The following is a 19,780-nucleotide window of genomic DNA, read 5'->3' on the forward strand; positions in this document are numbered from 1 at the left end:
TAAAAATCATTTTAAAAGTCACACCAGGACCATTAAAAATGAATTAGTATTGGCAAAAATTTTAATTGTGGCCACCTAGAGGAACTCCCTTATGATTTCCTAAAATCTTTATAATAGAAATTCTATGGACACTTTGTACTTCTGTGCAAAGGTTAATCATTTGTTGAATGTGGTGCCAAAATTCAGAAGTCAAGTGTTATGAACCATCCCATAAAATTATGTTCCCACCTGTGTTGCATTGTGTCGACCATAAAAGTGTCAGACTTTAATGACTTCAAAGTCAACAAAACTATGACATGTTCTCTGCATGATTTAAAAAGTATATGTTCCACTGCATCACAATCAAATTCTAAGCAAAGATTTCTGCCAATTAAATAAAAAACTAAAATAAAAAAAAAACTTCTAAGTGAAATCTCTGTCAATGGAAATTGCTGAATACCTCAGAAGAATTTGAAGGATTTTGTCTGCCTGGTATGTGCATTCCTCCAAGATTTAGGAAACCACATTATGGAGCTACTGCATCAAGTAGGATTTGTTTTTGTTGACTGATCATGAAGGCTTTCCCACGAACAGTTTGCCTCTTACATCTCTTAGAACCTCAAGAGATTTGTTGACAGATTAAATCAAGAAAAACATCCCCAAATACCTCGCACGTGCCCCTCAGATTTTCAGAGCCAAGTGGATTTGGAATGCAACTTCCAACAGGCAAACATTTCCGAATACTAATATATATAATTATCATACACTTTTATCCAAAGCGACTTACAGTGGATTCAGGCTATACATTTTTTACCAGTATGTGTTCCCTGGGAATCAAACCGACGCTAAGGCTATGCTCTACCACTTCACCACAGGAACACTCATCTATGTGTGTGTGTGTGTGTGTGTGTGTGTGTGTGTGTGTGTGTGTGTGTGTGTGTGTGTGTGTGTGTGTGTGTGTTATGGCTGGTGTTGAACCAGAGACATGCGCGTTTTTACAGAGCTGCGCATTATAACCAATCACACGTGAGCTTATATCTGTTGAGCTTATGAATGCAATGGCCAATCAGAGGCCTTCAGATGAGTCATCGCTGAAACACTGAGTTTTGTTCACTGCGCACATCACTGACTGAATTTTCCTCTCTGGCTAATTAATTCTCTCATCAGAAACAACAAAGGGCATTTGTGTGTAAGATGTAAGATATTTATTTCACAGTGTAAACAGCTTCAATGATTATAATGGGAGATTTTGACTCGTGCCCCCTCAAAAATAATAAGTGCACGAGTCCCTGATTTACATGTCAATTTAAATGTTTCAGCGGATTCAATTAATTGAGTCTTTGGTTTTCTCTATTAGCCAGTATATATTCTTGTTTTAAATCAAAAAGAAAGGAGGAGCAGCACTGTCAAAGCATCTATAATTGCTCTCTCTTGCAGCTGTTTCTTGTGATCCATGAGAAACATAAACAGTACAACTTTACATAGTATACTGACCGATCTCCAGAGGCTGCATTTTAATTAACTTGGTAGCCAAAGATAAGATACCACTGTAGCACTCTGCCCCCTTCCTTGTGGATCAGTTGGAGATGTATACATACAGTGTTGGTGCAGCTTGATCTGATTTCTCTGTTTTTGCCTGGGGATTATATATTCTGAAATATATATATATAATCCCCAGGCAAAAACAGAGAAATCGGCCAGTTTAAGCTGCACCATCACTACAGCCGGGAGTACAGCGATAATAGTGTTTGGCGCATGGCATCATTTTGGACACACTGTCATTTTTAGAGTCAAATAAATTTGTTTGCCGTTAACAAACAAGTCTAGCATTACTACGCTTGTGGGTCTCACACTCGACCGTGCACTCATATCTAAGGGAAATTATGTTAAAACCCGGCCTAATCATACTGATTAATATGAGTAAGTAGGACATATGTGACTGCATGCCACCGTGTTATTCTCATCAACTGCATAAGCAATCCGCCAAGGTGAAATACTTTTTGTAAAATGTAGCTACGTTGGTAAAATCGCATTTTCATGAGACCTGGCTCAAAAATACACACTGACGCATAGCGACCAAATTACTAATTATCTCACAGCCTTTCGTTTAATACTGATATTTGTTAATTATATTTGCCTATAGTTAGTGTGCATTATAAAAAGCCAAGGTGCTTATTACTGTGTTATTGCTTATTAGACCCAATTTAATCCTACGCAGGACAGATGCCTCCTTTTGATAACACACGGTAGTGGCCTATTTGGCCAACTGATGAAGGGTGATAGATGTAACAAACAGGTTATCTGTCCTGCTGGCTAGATAATTGAGTCAGTGTTTAGGCACTGTTGAACTCAGCTGTCTGTCCACGACCCTCTGTTGTTTACGTGTGAATTAATCCAGAGTTTTGTGACAGGCGCCAGTGTTCGGCTTCTGCACAGACACTGACAAACAGGACAGATCACTGAGCTGCGAGCACTTATCGCCACAACAATGTAACATGCGACCTGTCTGCGGCATTTCGAAAGAGAACATTGAGCAATGCACTGATAATTGAGTGAAAACAACAGCCTGTTTTCATAATACACTTAATACAGATGTTTTTTTGTTTTGTTTTTTTTTTCGAAAAGATACATTTATATTTCTAATAGTTTTGTCTAAAGTAGCCTAGGCTATTTTATTTATTTTAGTATTTGATGACACTGCTCATCCATGCTTTAGTTATTTAATATGTTCTTTGTGTCTTGAACTATATATATATATATATATATATATATATATATATATATATATATATATATATATATATATATATATATATATATATATATGGGGAGGGGGGGGGGTGAATTAAAAAAGAATCATGAATATAAAGTCTTAACCTGATTTTTTTTTTTTACTAAATCTCGCCGGCTGCCAACAGATGCGGTCAGATATGTACGCTATTGTCCTGGTCACAATATGACAGCTTGGTAACAAAAAAAGAAAGAAAAAAGAAAAAAAAAACCTGCAGGATCGTATGGGATAGGCTACGATACAGCACTTTACTAGAACAAAGATGATTTGCCCCATAAAATTAAAGTTGATCAAATGCAAGATCTCCAAAATAATAATTTGCATCTCTTAACTAATACCAAAAATACTGTCTGTTTCTTGTTGCATTTCTCAGGTAAAATACGCGTCTGCATTTATTTTATCCTCTGTGCGCGAAAAGAGACCAACAGTGACGCTGTGCGCACGAGACTTGGAAGTTCAGCTTCTCTGGGTCCCACAGACCGACAGATGCGTGTCCTAATGATGTTGACATATTCACACAACAGAGCGCAAAGCAACGCTGTTTCGCGGCAGCAATAGAGTTCTCAAACACCTTTTTATAAGTCTGAAGTCTTTCCCCTCCACCCGACCTGTTAAAACCACGCCTACAAAGCAACACAATTGGTCCGAAAGCGTCAAAGAGCCAATCAACAGAGGGCTGCTGCTCGAAACATGCAACACATCCACACCGCTGAAGCCTATGGAGTTCAGAAGCACTGGGAATATCTCTGTGCTGGACCCTGTTCTCCGCATAACTGCTGAAATGTGTGTGCGCGTGAAAGGACGAGAGAGAAAGTGTGTGAGAGAGCGTGTGAAGGTGTATACCTCCAACAAGTAAAGACAGAGGAATTATTCCGAGGCAACGAAATATTTCAACACATCTCTTTGGCAGGACTCTGGACGATCTCATTAATACCGGAATGTCTGTTTTAACGAAATCCAAAGGACACCGACGTACGCCGCAAGCAGACATACACTGACTCGGTCGACTTTAATTTCATTGATTTATTTTTATTTTCTCGATTTTATATCGCTCTGACAAAAGACAAGTAGCAACCGGGAAGATTAATGGATAAACGTTTATCACTTTCTCTTTTAGATACTTTGTTGGAATCCAGCTAGAGAAATAACTGAGAGACTCACACACAGAGGCGTCGCAGAGACGCTGGACTTGGTGAAGGACTTCTCCGGCGCAGACATTTAGCTGATTGTATCCTACCTCCAGACAGCTCGATTTAAGGAACACAGCATCTACTATCTGGACTTGAATGAGCTTCCCGATGAGAGATCCAGTTATTCAAGGATCCAGTATGGCATATCACCCGTTTTTACCTCACCGGGGTCCGGAATTTGCCATGAGCGCAATGCTGGGACACCAGCCGCCCTTCTTCCCGGCCCTGGCGCTGCCACCTAACGGCTCCCTGTCCCTGCCCGGGGCGCTGGGCAAACCAATAATGGAGCAACTGATGGGCGCAGCAGAGACCAGCCTTCACTTCTCCTCTCTGGGACACCAAGCCGCCACCGCGCATCTCCGGCCTCTCAAGACACTAGAGCCCGAGGAGGAGGTTGAAGACGACCCCAAAGTTCACCTCGAAGGCAAGGAACTCTGGGAGCTTTTTCACAAGCGCGGCACAGAAATGGTTATCACCAAATCTGGAAGGTAAACTGGAATAATTCAATAAATGGCCTGCGCTTCTAAATTAAATAAGTGAAACCGAGATTAAAATTGTTATCAAACAGGAATTCGGATTGGTTTATTGCTCTGAGTGACTCACAGATTTCTTTAGAAGAGCACATACACGCAAACTAGCTGTACATGCGTATTGCTTTTTATTGTTTATTCTGCTTTTGTTTGAGCAAATGTTTTTTGAACAACGAATAAAATACAACCCAACTTGAACTAGGCCCAGAAATGTCTGAATCTAAATCAGTCATTGTTCAAATATAATAATAATAATAATAAACGTTTTATTTTAGTGCAAATGCAAACATCTCTAATACCAAGTATTATACTTAATTTCACAAATAAATGTAGAGACTTGCACAATTCATTTTGCCCCGAAGTTGATTTTAAACAGTGAAATACTACATTCAGTGGTGGCAGATTAACAAGGTTTCATTTGTAACTCAGTTTTGCCGTAAAGTTAAGTTCATCAGTTCTTCATTGTTCAATTGTTGCGCTGCGTTAAGATTTGGGGGTATTTCACAAGCTAGGGTTGATGGCTGGGCCTAGCCCTTCATCTCCACACAACAGGTTCGAATGACTGGATGTCTGCAATTAATGTTTCTCTCGAAAGGAAAATTCAGCCGTCCAGTAAAATAATTGTGCAGGATTTAGATCCATGTTGTTTGTACAGCGATAAAACACTGCTAATTCATCTCGGATCTTCTCTGCAGGCGAATGTTCCCTCCTTTTAAAGTCAGATGCACGGGCTTGGACAAAAAGGCCAAATATATTCTGTTGATGGATATTGTTGCGGCTGATGACTGCAGGTATAAATTTCACAACTCTCGCTGGATGGTGGCAGGAAAGGCTGACCCCGAAATGCCAAAACGGATGTACATTCACCCCGACAGTCCGGCCACTGGCGAGCAATGGATGTCTAAAGTCGTCAATTTTCACAAACTTAAACTGACAAACAACATCTCCGACAAGCATGGATTTGTAAGTGCCAGTCAGCTACGTATTTAAAATGTATTATATTATTATTATTATTATGGTTGCTTAAATACGTGTTCAGTGCTTGCATGCATTTATGAACTCATCGTTACAAAATGTCTATAGAATTTCTGCAGAAAATTTCTAAAACGTGTCCAACAAATTTTATTTTATTAATTTTTTGGTACTGAAATGATTGAATTTGAATTAAATTGCAACTGTTCATGCACACAAATACTGTCCGAGCAGAGAGAAAAATGCACGCTATGACTTTTTAGTGAATAAAATGTATGTAAAAAGCATGTATAATAAATACGATTTTTTTTTTTACTCATTTTTAAAAACGTTACTGAAAATCAACCAATTTTATAAAACTTCGTCCTTATTTATGTTTCAGACCATACTAAACTCAATGCACAAATACCAGCCAAGATTTCACATTGTGAGAGCCAACGACATACTGAAACTCCCATATAGCACGTTCAGGACCTACGTGTTCCCTGAGACAGATTTCATTGCTGTCACTGCCTACCAGAACGATAAGGTTGGTAATAACTGTGTGTGTTAAATCTGACTGATCTGATAACCTGCCACACTGCTAAATATTTTGCACTAAATATTAATATAAACTGTAGCCTTAAAGGACAAGTAATGTTTGGTGCTTTCAGTATTTTGGTCTTGAATAAAGTTATTATGCACTGCATTTCCATAATATACTTATTCTTAGATGTATCACTGAGGCCTACATCATATTGCAAAGCATTAACGACAGTAATACTTGCACTGCCTCATTCTGCCACTTTCTCCAATTTGACACACACACACACACACACACACACACACACACACATGGGTTTCCATGAACCAACTGTTGAACTGTTAACTTTTAACTTCTAAAATAAATGAAATATAACCTGTGTGTATGTGTGCGTGTGTGCGTGCGTGTGTTTGTGAAAGAATGAGAAGAGGGAGGGAGGAAGGTAGGGAGGACTGGTCATAGAGGGAGGGACGGAAGAGAAAAAAGAGACTGAAAAAATTGTGTGTTAATTTATTGGAAAACAGCTGAAATGTAACGTAACCTTTAACTCTGCAGGAACACACTGTTACAGCACTAAATGCGTATGGGATGACGGGGTGGGGAGACTGAATTCATGTTGGGAGGTTGTAGATATAAAAAGGTTCTCAATATTTATGAGCTGGAAATGCCCCCGTGTTACAAATACCGAAGTTTGAGGCAAGTCACTGCAAGCGTAATATGGGTATTTTGATTTTGAACAAGCATATAGACCAGCCCTTTAAACTATAAAATGATAACATAATCATAATCGTAGTGAGTCATACAGCTTTAGTGAGTTTTGAATATGCTTCAATTGGCTGCAAATAATTGTCACATGCAAAAAAATAAAAATAAATAAATAAATAAAGCATTCAGATATTCAAATAATTGGTTAATGTAACTGAAAAAGATTTCAGTTATCTTTATTCATGTTATGTTGTTTGCATGTTATTTCATTTCAGATTACACAGCTGAAAATCGATCACAATCCTTTTGCAAAAGGATTTCGTGACACTGGAAATGGGAGACGCGAAAAAAGGTACGACTGAAGGAACTGCTTATTTTCCCCTAGCTACAGCATTCATGGTATTCTCAAATTCAACACACTGATTATATAGTACAGCATTAAGTTTCCATGCATTTTACACGAATTTATTTTGATCGTAAAAAAAAAAAAAAAAAAAAAAAAAAAAAAACTCATGAACAAGTTCTGTCTTTAACTATTTAATACAGAAAACAGCTAGCTCTGCAATCGATGCGTTCCTATGAGGAGCAGCAGAAAAAAGAAAACGGGACGTCAGACGATTCCTCAGGCGAACAAGCGTCCTTCAAATGTTTTCGCCAGGCTTCGTCTCCTGCTGTCTCAACTGTTGGACAGAATAACTTAAAAGGTATGTGAGTCAGATAAGACATGTGTCCATATGAGAAATATGGTCTTTGCTTTCGAATAAAAAGCAACCCTTCACAATTGCATCGCCCAAATATTTCTCAGGGTAATAATACTAATTATTTTGTGAAGGACTGCTCATTTGAAAGCAGCATTAGATAATTTGTTTTCGTTATAAAAACGACAAAAGATTTTCAAGACTAATCAAGATAGGCTAAATTAAAATCGTTTGCAACAAAGTCCAAAAAATTCACAAGTATATTACTGTTTTTATGGCACGAAATTAGTATGTATTTAAGTTATTTTTATTATTATTATTATTTTTATTATTATTATTTTATTTTATTTTTTGTATGTGCATTTTGCTGTTTTAAAATGATATGCATGCAGCGCTGCTGTCTGTTTTTTTTTTTATAAAAAGTGACACGTGTCTAATATAAACTTTCATTTGGATCTCCTTGATTGGGCTAAACTGTAAATGGTCTCAGAACGTTCCTTAACTCCTTTGCTTGAAAATATTTTTTCTTATAGATTTTTGTGACAGTGATGAAGATAGCGATGACGAAGACAAAGATGGAAACGTGAAAGAGGGACCAGACTCGAGCAAAATTTCCACTACGACTGAGGACTCCAAGGATCACGATGCGAGTTTAAGCAAAAGTCTGTTCGGAGAAAGTGACTCGACTGTCGGTCGGAGAACTGAAAAAGTACGAGCGGACTCACGGCAGAGTCCCATCACGCTCATCTCTAGCACCACTAGATCCGGTGAGGAACTCAAGAGTCCGGGCCGGGAACAGGCCAAAGCAGACGACTGCCGGACAGTGAGCAAAGAAAATTACATGCCATTGACTGTCCAAACAGATGGCGCCGCGCACTTAAATCAAAACCACTTGCACAATTTCGGATTTCCGCAGGGTCTGGCTGGGCAGCAGTTTTTCAATCACTTGGGTGGTGCCCATCCGTTTCTCTTACACCCCAGTCAGTTCAATATGGGAGGGGCTTTCTCAAACATGGCCGCAGGGATGGGCCCCATACTGGCAGCAGTTTCCTCCGGAGGAGTCAGCTCGATGGACACGAGCAGCATGCCATCACCCTCGCAAAGCCTGACGGGGGCACCGCTGCCCTTCCACCTACAGCAGCATGTCCTGGCGTCGCAGGTAAGCCTTTTAATGAAGATTAGCAGTGAAGGCCATGTCATAATTGCTTTAGCCCTAACCCTTTTTGAATGCTGCTGGTGGACGCTCTTAGGCTACATTTTAAGACTTCTGAAAAAAAAAGAGGTGTGGCATATCTTGCAGTGTTTAATGGTCTTTGTTGCAGAGTCCATAAATTATCAGGAAATATAAAACAACTGACAACTGTTGCTCGAGATTAGCAATAAAGCTGTTCTTGACGGATGTGTGCAGATTCACAATTAATTTCTAAAAACAAGAAAGCTGTTAATGACGATTTTTGCTATTGTCATTATATAGATTATCTATCTATCTATCTATCTATCTATCTATCTATCTATCTATCTATACTGCAAAAAATGGTAACCTAAAATGGTAGCATTCAAAGTACTGAATAATTTGTTTTATTCATGTTTGCAGTCTAAATACACAATACCAACAAAGCTAACTTTTGTGAGTTAAATCAGATAGAAATATATATTTAAGTTAACAATTGAAGGTTATCACATTTTACAGTATAAGTACAGGCCACAAGATCTTTTTAAGATAAAGATAAAAAAATGCCTGTGTAGCTATGTGTTTAATAATAAATTAGGTCAAATGAAACGGAAAACGGGATCAAATAAAGATGACATATTTTGATTTTATTTTCATCACAAATTATGAATTGCACAATTTTGACCACAGGTGTTAATAAAAAGATAAAAAAATAAATAAATAAACATACAGCATCTTGTATAAGCCTTATTCCCTTATTTGTCGCCACTGTATGAATCAATGTGTTGATCTTAAAGGCAGTTTACATCACTGCACAATGATGTGAATGATCAACACAAAATATCTCAGTGGTTAATTTTGTTAAATATCTCTCTTGTCTGTAGGGTCTGGCTATGTCTCCTTTTGGAGGTCTCTTCCCGTATCCTTACACGTATATGGCCGCCGCTGCAGCTGCTTCATCCGCCGCCTCTTCCTCGGTCCACCGTCATCCGTTTCTAAACGCGGTGCGGCCCCGGTTAAGGTACAGCCCTTACACTTTACCGAACGTCCCCGACAGCTCCTTGCTCACAACGGCTGTCCCACCCATGGCTAGCTCTGCCATCGATCTGAAGGGAGAAGTAATGACCACGAGTCCAACTTCAGCTGCTCTGGACTCTGAGGTCACCAGCCGCTCGTCTGGTTCAGTATCACACTCACCAAAAACCTGCGCCGAGAAAGATTCCAGCACCGAGTTACAGAGCATTCAGCGCCTTGTCAGTGGACTTGAATCCAAACCGGAAAGAGCGCGCAGTGTGTCTCCATAGAGTGCTGCGCGTGACTGACGGTGACCGGACCGGGAACTATGAAGACATTGACAGACCTACAGGTTGCGTGCCACGATTAACCCGTTTACAATACGGACCTGTATCGGACAAACAGTTTAGACTCAAAATGCACTTTGGTAAAACAAAAATAAACACGTAAAATGTATGTTGTTCTTTTGTTAAATTAAAACAGTAACTTTGATTGTTTCCCCCCAACTATTTGAATACCACAGAAGTATTGAACAGTGAATAGTTTGGCAAGGATGTCAGAGACTGAATCAAGCTGCTGCTCCTCTTTATGTTATACGTCAGGGTGACGGACTTTATTTAATTTAATATGCACTCTGAATATTTTCTTACTTTATTTGATGTGTCTTTAGCGGATGTGTTTGAAAGCATATTAATGAATTAAATCAGTTACCAGAGCAGAGGCATATTGCATGTCAAAGACCAGACTTAATCAAGACTGCTGTTTTGAGTTAATTTTTTTAGTCTGTATTGTTCGAAGCGCAAATTCACCAAGAACGAAATCTACACTACAGTTTTAAGAATATTTTGCAATGTGACGGAGTATACACACACACACACACACACTAGAAAAAGTACTTAAGTATATATATATATATATATATATATATATATATATATATATATATATATATATATATATATATATATAAATGAGGAAGGCGCTCTAGTCAAACATTTATCTTATTTTATTTGTATTTTTTCTAAACTTGTCATTGAGCCCACAGACCACTGATTAATCATGTGATTGTCTTGGTTAACACACGCGGTACTAAAATTGCTTATTAAATACAGCTTCGAACTGAACTGGGAAAAGGGATCATATGGATCAGAATGGATCATATGGTTATTACAAATACAAATGTAAATAACGATATATATATATATATATATATATATATATATATATATATATATATATATATATATATATATATATATATATATATATATATATATATATATTATATTTATGTAATTATTTCATATGAATATTGCTTGTAAATACAGTTGAGATTTTTTGTTTGTTTGTGGGAGCTTAATTTATTGTTGACATATGTGTAAAATAGTTTGTGAGCATTTTCCTTGTTGATAACGTTCTCATCTGCGTCCTCCAGACCCTGGATTCCCCCGTTATACCACAGTGCTAGTTTCTCTAGCAGAAAAAAATAATAATAAAAAAGTAATGTGCCATCGTTTCGATTAACTGTTGTGAAAGTTCTTTGGTTCAAACAAATTAAAGGCGATAACACAATGCATCAATGGCTTTCAAGTAATGATACTTTTCTTTCACAGCAAAATGCTTTAGTCCAAGTGTGTTTAAATTAACTTTTTTGTGACATATGAGCCTAAACTGCCAAAAAAAGTTCAGAAAATCTAAAGAAATAAAGATTTTGCGTTGTGCCCCCAATGTGTTCAGACTTACTTCATTTAGGATCCGATGACGAAAATTGTCAAAACATGACCACCTGAATTAGACAATTAAAATCTGTTTTCTATTTCTCTGAAAATTCGAACTACACAATTACAATACGCACAAAAACAAATTGCATGTATAACCAAATAAAGTAATAATCTAAATAAAGTGATTCATAAATCATTCATTCAAATTTTCTAGATGTGGGTAACTACTTTTCGATAATGAAAGATGTCCCCGAGCAAGTAGGGAAAGAGAAAGTATTAGCCAGGGGTCTCTAAACTCGATCTTGGAGAGTAAGTGTCCTGCAGAGTTTAGCTCCAACTTGCCTCAACACACCTGCCTGGAAGTTTCTAGTATAACTAGTACGACCTTAATGTGCTGGTTCAGGTGTGTTTAATTGGGGTTGGAGACCAAGTTTGGAGACCCCCGGTAGGCTATTTGCACATCTCGAGCAGTCATAGAATGAATTCATCCCTTTACATTAGGCCATGACAAGCCTTTATAAGGCACGTCGTGCATGTTTATGTGGACCGAGGTGAACCTGAAAGAATGTAAAATAACTTGACTGCCCACTCTGTGGAGCCTCGAGTCAGAGTTTATCAAGATTATATCTTTATTTGTATAAAGTACGGTTAATAAGTAACTGCATAGGCGCAGAACAACAGTGGTAAACACCACGTAAACTATCGCAATTGCTCTTTCTATTGCTCATCTGGCGCCTTCGTTATCAGGGCAGTGTTTATTACATGGCGGCGACGGAGCGTCTGAGTTCTGTTGTCGATAAAGTCAAACGTGTCGCCACCCAGCGGTCACAGGGCAAAGTAACAAGTCAAAGAGCAAAGTGTCATTTTCATTCATGCATATAAACATGCACACACGCACCCCCCCCCCCCCCCCACACACACACACAAATGTTCTCGCCAGTGTTTGCTTTGGGGGGCTGGAGGGACGTAGGCTATAATAACGTATTATTATATAGGCTATAAGTATAGGCTGTGTGAAGGAGATTAAGATGTCGGTTTGCAAATCTAATCCTAGTGTACCTACTAATAGGCCTACTGTACTGAGCGACACGAAAGCTTGAGATTATTATAATCTAACAATTAAGAATCGTAGTGGATTCTGACCTAGCCTATATATCGCTGTACTGCTGAACATCTTTTTTAGGTAGCCTAAACAGGGCGGTTTCCATATTGCTGTTTGACTATCAAAACTGTAGGCTACAACAGTAGTCGAAATCTGTCAAAGACAACAGTCCCGTGTTTTATGTCAAAAATAAAATAGACATGGACAGTGTTTTGAAGGGATAGCTCGCCAAAAAAATGCTAATTAGAATGCATTTATTTTTCCTTAGAAACACAAAATATGTCTCGGTTTTTGTCTTTCCATACAATGAAAGTAAAATAAGTCTAATGTTGTTTTTAGACCAGCGTTCTTCAAAACAACTCATTTTGTGTTTCGCAGAAAAAAAAAAAAAGTTTTTTTAGGCTAATAATGGAATGCATAATAATACGAATTATTCAACCACAATTTGGAAAAAGACAATAACATAAAATAAAAATAAGTAAATAGCCTAAATATTAAGTCAGAATGAAAATGTTAGACTATTTTCAGCGGAATATGGATTTGACTATGAAATAATTATCAAATGATTCTTATTTGAATGGTTCCCAATTATAATAGCCTCCATCAAAATATTCAACAAAGTATGAACATATCGCCAACCCACTGAACCCGAGACTCGGGTGATTACGATTTGATTGCAACATCATTCGTTCTGTGACAATATAAGGCTTAAAATGCTAATATTCGACGTCGCATTACCAGCATAATTTGTTATAATGAATTTGTTATAAAGATTGATATAGCATAACATTTTGAAATGCGGTTCCATCTTTGTGGTTGACCTTGTGCTGATCGGCGTTATTAAAGCGCCATCCACTGGTGATCTGAAGGTTATGAGAACCACCAGTTCCACTTTAATTCCCCACTGAGCGTTTTTGAGGGAACATTTAGGCCTGTTATTTTTCATTTACAAAAAAATATCTGAGTTTATTTTTATTTATTTTTATTTTTTTATAAGTAACACCATTTACTTGAATGACAGCTCTCCTGTCCCCACGTTGAAAGAAATGGGTGCAGTGAAGAGGCATTGTTTGAACATTATGTTACTAGACTAAATGTGAACATGCATTTACTCATCTCACTTGCACAAAAACAGACTCAGTATTCCTCAAAATGAGCAAAAACTGTGAAATGCAAAATCATCAAATATTTAATTACTTCGTGTATTTAATCCCTTCAGCCTGAGGCTTATTCATGTCACTTTTGGTGTGAAGGGCTTTGACATTTGCCAAAATAGAACTTTTATATAAAAAAAAAAACAAGCAAGCCTAGGCCAGTTTACTTAACTAAAGAGTTAGTTACTTTTAGTAACCAGTAAATTAATTACTTTTTAGGGAGTATTGTAAAGCATTACTTTTAAAACCAACATAAAGTATACAACATAACTATTAGATCTTTAAATAAGTTAGAAATGTATACTTGCCTAACTATAATAAAGACAAATGTTTGGAAAAATGGATACACACAATGAATCATCACTGTCATGCAATCTAGCAATTCATTACAGAATGCTATTCCCAGTGTTCAATTTAAAAACAAATTATAATCCTTTCCACAACCGAACAGCTTTAAAGTGTCTTTTATACTGCAGATTAAAATGTCAACTTGTTTATAAGGTAATCTTATGTTCAACTGTTCATAACTTTTAAGTGGCTAGTTCAACCAAAAGAGAAAATTCTGTCATCATTTGGAGCCAACTGACTTCCACTGTATGGACAAAAAGCCTATAGACATTTCTAAAAATATTTTATTTTTGTGGATGGAGGCAGAATTCTCTTTAATGATCCTTTTAAAATTTACGCTTTCACCACACCCAGATGTGGAATAGGTTCATGGCTGCAACACAAACATACACTTTGCACTCAATAGCCAACAAGTTGCCACAGATGACACACAAGTTCACAGGCACATAGATACTCGCTCCAGTGACTCATCTCTATATCGCTCATCATAGGGAATATGCTCATATCTATAAAAGCATGTGATATTTACACCTCCACCCCTGCTCACGGCTAAACATGCTACAGTCCCACTTTATAATTCTCCAGCCAGCAGTAGATGATAGATTGCAAGTCTGGTCTTTCATGTGGCATTCAGATTTACAGTAATAAACTCATAGAGTTGATTTGGCAAGTGATCAAAAGACACCAAAATCTCTGAGGCTGGTTGCATAAAAGTTAGTCATCTATTTTCTTTTTCTTTTTCAAGACTGGTCATTACTTTTTAAATTCAGTTATGAAAAGGTAGATTGCTCTTATTTGCATTAGAAAAGTAAGACTGATTACAAATCATCAAGTGCTAGTTGGTCAAACTAGTTTTGCTGACTCCAAACAAGTTGCTCAACGTGGTACTATTTCTAAAATATTTAAGAGACATATTCTGATTAAGTTTCTAAATGCATATCTGAACATTTTTAGTAAGTGCATTGTAACAAAGTTTGTAGATCGGAAGGAGTCGGGATCCGGAAAAAATAACACAAAACTTTAACAATAGTAAAAAACAAGGAAGGCTGCCGCATAAAACAACATGAATAATCCAGGGGCCTGTTTCAGAAAGGAATGGTTTTCTGTTACAGAATGGGAGGTTTGTCTAACCTGAGAAAGCAGGGTAAGTCGAGCCCATTTCTGAAAGAGAGGTAACTTATACTGACAGTCAATTACCGTTGTAGCTTACTCTATGAACTTAACCTGTGGTGCGTTTCCCGTACAACGACATAACCAACTGATTAACCACCACAGTATGATGCATTGTTGTGGAAACTAACTGGCCAATCATGACCAGTCATGTTTCCCAAACACGGTTGCATCTTGTTGTATCTCTTCATTTGAACCACATTACTTCAACAATTTAGGGTCGTTGTTAATGACGTCGCATGCAGGTGGTGGAGTAATAACTTCTGCTAATTAATTAATACAGCAGCAAAAGACCACACCGGGTGCCATGCCTGTCAGCCAAGAAGAGGAAACGGAGGCTACAATTCACACAGGTTCACCGAAAATGGACAATAGAACAAAAATGTTGCCTGGTCTTATGAGTCTCAATTTCTGCTGTGCATTCAGATGGTAGGGTCAGAATTTGGTGTAAAGAACATGAAAGGATGGATCCGTCCTGCCTTGTCTTAAGGGTTCAGGATGGTGGTGGTGGTGTAATGGTGTGGGGGATATTTTCTTGGCACACTTCTTTGGGCCCCTTAGTACCAATTGAGCATCGTTTAAACACCACAGCCTGCCTGAGTATTGTTACTGACCATGTCCATCCCTTTATTACAGTGCACCCATCTTCTGATGGCCACTTCCAGCAGGATAATGCACCATGTCACAAATGTCAAATCATCTCGGACAGGTGTCTTGAACAGGACAATGAGTTCACATTACTCTGCCAGCTCCTCTGTATGTAAGAGCAGCAGCTGCAGGTTACAGTCCGTATACGCGGTCTTCCCGTATCAAAATAATTGTAATTTCCTCTGTTGGAATGACCACTTCAACTTTCCACCGCCTTTATGAAATCATTGGGTCCTCCTTTTGGCCTTTTGACCAGTTCTCCCAGTTCAACTGTCAGCAGCCAAGTGTGGAATTACTGTACTTCATCTTCCACAATGAACAGGTACAAGACAGCGATTCAGGCTACATCCTTTTCCCCAGACACACGAAAACCCTACCAGGTCACTTGTACAATGCTGGTATGTTACTCATCTGTGAACTCTAGCTATAAAGCTTAAATGTCCAGGGGAGGACGGGACAGAGTTTTGGCATCAATGTTTACTCGTCCTGGCTGGTATTTGATGGCGACCTGGAAGTCAGACAGCTCCCCCAGTGATGGCCCACAGCATTTAGCTTTGCTGTGCGCATCATGTCAGTGGGTTGTTGTCAGTGTACAACGTGAAGTTCTCGCCATAGAACAGGTAATCCTGGAATTTCTCGCAGACTGTCCAATTCAAGGCCAGGAACTCAAGCTTACCACTGTGCAACCAATAGTTTTTCTCAGCATTCGTCAGTGTCCTGGACCCATACCCAATTACCCTCGGTTTCCTCTCCTGTCGCTGGTAAAGGATCGCCCACAGGTCTTCTTCAGACACCAGAGTGGAGCGTAAAAGGTAGGTTTAATTCTAGATAGTCTTTGAGGGAACTTGAGGACCCCTTCACTTTCCTTCGGCTGTGCAACTCTTGCTCTGCCCCCATCTTTGCCTGCAGCAACTCGTACAGGGGTCTTGCAACTATGGAGAAAACCTGGATTAATATGCGGTAATAGCTGAGGAAATGCAGTTACCTTCATACATCCCCCACCATCTGTGTAGACATGCGTGTGAGATATTGAACAGCTTCCAGGTCCCTCGGATCTACCCTTATTCCTTCGGCTGACACCAGGTGCCCCACGTACATCTCACATTTTACAGGATTCAGTTTTACCCTGTGACATCGGAGGGCCCTTAGCACTCTCCTAAGTCTCTCAATGTGCTCTTCAAATGACTTTTCGTAACACAGGACATCATACATATATACATATATACAACACTCATCCCTTAAAGAGTCAAGCATCCCTTCCATGCTGTGTTGGAAGGTATCTGGCACATTTGACAGGCCAAAGGGGATCCGGACCCACTCATACAGTCCCCAAGGCGTATTGAACGCTGTCATATGTCTGGAACCCTCATCGATAAAGCCCATCGGTAGGCCTTTCCCTGTTCCAGAATCTTAATACAGGAAGATCCCCAAAGCCTTTCAATTAACTCCTGTATTCTAGGCAATTGGTGTCGATCAGGGATTGTCTTTTTATTTACGAGGCAGTAGTTCACATAGAGCCAGAGCTTGCAATTCTTTTTCCCAATGCTAACCACCGGAGCTGCATATGGTGACTTGGACTTGACAATCCATCATTTGACCAGGAGTTCTTGTATGTAGCCTTTTACTTCACTGAACAGTGGTTTCAGTACAGCTGATTATGCTCTCTTAACTGGAATAGAATTTTAAAGAGTGATCTACATCTGCTGACTGGGGATGCATCCGATGTAATTCTAACCTTTATAGAAGATGCTAGTCTCTTCATATAGCATCTTTTTTTATGATTTTACGTTGACTTTACGCAGATATGCATCTGTCATAAAAGTCACTTTGGTTAGGTATCTCCAGGAGCCCCTCTCCAATCCTCTTTTGGCTCAAACAAGACTACAGGACCCAACTAGCCTAAATTTGGTGTGATCCAACATTGCACCCAGACAACCTGTCCTGCCAGAATGATAACACCTCTCTGACCAACCTTCAGATGACCACATTCATCTTCTTCTGCAGTCCATATAACTTAAATTAGGGTTTGTGCCTTCTCATTTGGGACATCAATAGCTCCAGCTAATAGAGCAGTAAGTGTTTGCATGAGCTGTATGGTTTGGCCCTGAATCAGTTCCTCAATCACATTGAAGCCCAGGAGTATTCTCTCAGTTGGCATTGTGCTACTAGAAATGTTACATTGATAGAGAGATAGAGGACCTTTTTTCCTAAGTTGATTGTAATGACTGTCCATCCCTCAACTGGAATATGATATCCATTAACTACACATTCCTCCGGATCATTCCCACATGCCAGTAGGTATTGCAGTGGTCTCACCTTAATATCAGGTAGGTATTTCTTTTTCCACACAAAATCAACTATGCTGACCTGTGCTCCTGTGTCCAGCAGTGCCCTCACAGTGAGTCAGTTCAATTGCACTGGGTTAATGCTTTGCTCCCTATCAGTTTAATTTTGGTCTGGCAAGTCTTGTGTTCCACTTTCAGGTGTGTTGATTCATCCTTTTGTCTCTGTGGTTTGTGGGTCTTTGATCTATGGCTTTTCTTCCTCCAGGTCGGTCCAGTTTTAAGTAGGTTAAATCAGTTTGGGACATTCGCTCTGTGGACACTGAATGTTCCTCTGCAGGGGGCGGTTCCCGTTTACCTGCCACCGAGGTCATCTCAAGCACCCAGCTGCCCGGTGTCTCTCCTCACCGCAAATGAAGCAATGTGGACAGTCCTGTCTCCCTTCTCCTGTACACTGTGGACAGCACCACGACCGGCTCATTCTGGAAGAAAAACCTTGGGAGAAACCAGTCTTAGTTGGGGGTCCAGTTCTCCTCTGACCAGACAAAACCAGCAGTTCAATGCCAGGCTGCAGCAAGGTCAGAGTGTGCAGAAAAATCGTCTGTTTCCTGTGGTCTTGTCCCAATGGCCATCCAGGAGACAAGGTCTAGTTGTCCTGGTCTCTGCTGACATTCAGTGCTGTAGAGGTCCTCTTTGGGTGCTGATCCACCATGGGATGGATACAGACTGGATCTAGTGGCTACAGTGACCTTGGAATAAGAGAGAAACAGACTAATATTAGCGTAGATGTCATTCTTCTAACAATGTAGCAAGTACATGGTGTGTTATGGAAAGTGTTCCTGGTTCCGCTTTTCCTAATAAATGCAGCCTAAAAATCCTTTAATGGATCTGAAAATTAGGCAAGGCTAGACAAGGCAAGTTTATTTATATAGCACATTTCGTACACAATGGTAATGAAAGAAATGCACAGCTAAACAGATGAGTTTTAAGTCTAGATTTAAATGTGACCAGTGTTTTAGCACATCTGATCTCTTCTGGAAGCTGATTCCAACTGCGGGCGGCATTATTACTAAAGGAGGACCCCCCTTGTTTTTGTGTGAACCCTCGGTATTTCCAACTGACTCGATCCTAATGATCTGAGTGCTCTGATAGGTTTATATTCAGTGAGCATATCTGCTATGTATTTCGGTCCTAGGTCATTTAGTGACTTACATACAATATCAATATCAATCCTAAATGTAACTGGAAGCCAGTATAAGGACCTGAGGACTGGTGTGATATGCTCAGATTTTCTGTTTCTAGTCAGAATTCTGGTAGCAGTGTTCTGTATGAGCTGCAGCTGTCTAATGGTCTTTTTGGGAAGGCCGGTGAGGAGACCATTACAATAGTCCACCCTGCTGGTGATGAAGGCATGAACAAGTTTCTCCAAGTCTTGGCTGGAAACAAAACATCTAATTCTTGAAATGTTTTTAAAATGATACTATGCTGATTTAGTTACTGCTTTGACATGACTACTGAAACTAAGGTCTGTCTCCAGAATCACGCCAAGATTCCTGACTTGATTTTTAGTTGTTTGACCCCTAGAGTCAAGGTATGCATTCACCTTGAAAACTTAATCTTTGTTTCAAAATGCAATGACTTCAGTTTTTTTCCTTCTGTAACTGAAGAAATTTCTGGCACATCCAACTATTCATTTCATCAATACATTCGCAGAGGGAGTCAATGGGGCTGTAGTCATTTGGAGATAAAGCTGGGTAAATCTTGGTATGATCAGCATAGCTG

The 19,780-nt window shown here is 39.1% G+C and overlaps 1 protein-coding gene across 1 annotated transcript; it reads left to right on the forward strand.

The window, feature by feature from the left end:
• Positions 1–2,944: 2,944 nt before the first annotated feature.
• LOC113084526 (T-box transcription factor TBX3-like) lies at positions 2,945–10,482 on the forward strand. Its single transcript, XM_026254873.1, has 7 exons — positions 2,945–4,448; positions 5,186–5,453; positions 5,845–5,991; positions 6,966–7,042; positions 7,237–7,394; positions 7,922–8,547; positions 9,444–10,482. Exons 1-7 carry the CDS (start codon positions 4,057–4,059, stop codon positions 9,861–9,863), a joined length of 2,088 nt encoding a protein of 695 aa, XP_026110658.1. The 5' UTR covers positions 2,945–4,056; the 3' UTR covers positions 9,864–10,482.
• Positions 10,483–19,780: the final 9,298 nt, after the last annotated feature.

Source organism: Carassius auratus, chromosome 5, assembly GCF_003368295.1.
Source record: "Carassius auratus strain Wakin chromosome 5, ASM336829v1, whole genome shotgun sequence".
NCBI lineage: Eukaryota > Metazoa > Chordata > Actinopteri > Cypriniformes > Cyprinidae > Carassius > Carassius auratus.

Bases quoted from the DNA above. Each gene is read 5' to 3' on its own strand.
- LOC113084526 (XM_026254873.1), top strand. From the start codon at position 4,057: ATGAGCTTCCCGATGAGAGATCCAGTTATTCAAGGATCCAGTATGGCA. The intron at 4,449-5,185 runs GTAAACTGGAAT...TCTTCTCTGCAG, and splicing joins GTTATCACCAAATCTGGAAG to GCGAATGTTCCCTCCTTTTA. The intron at 7,043-7,236 runs GTACGACTGAAG...TATTTAATACAG, and splicing joins AATGGGAGACGCGAAAAAAG to AAAACAGCTAGCTCTGCAAT.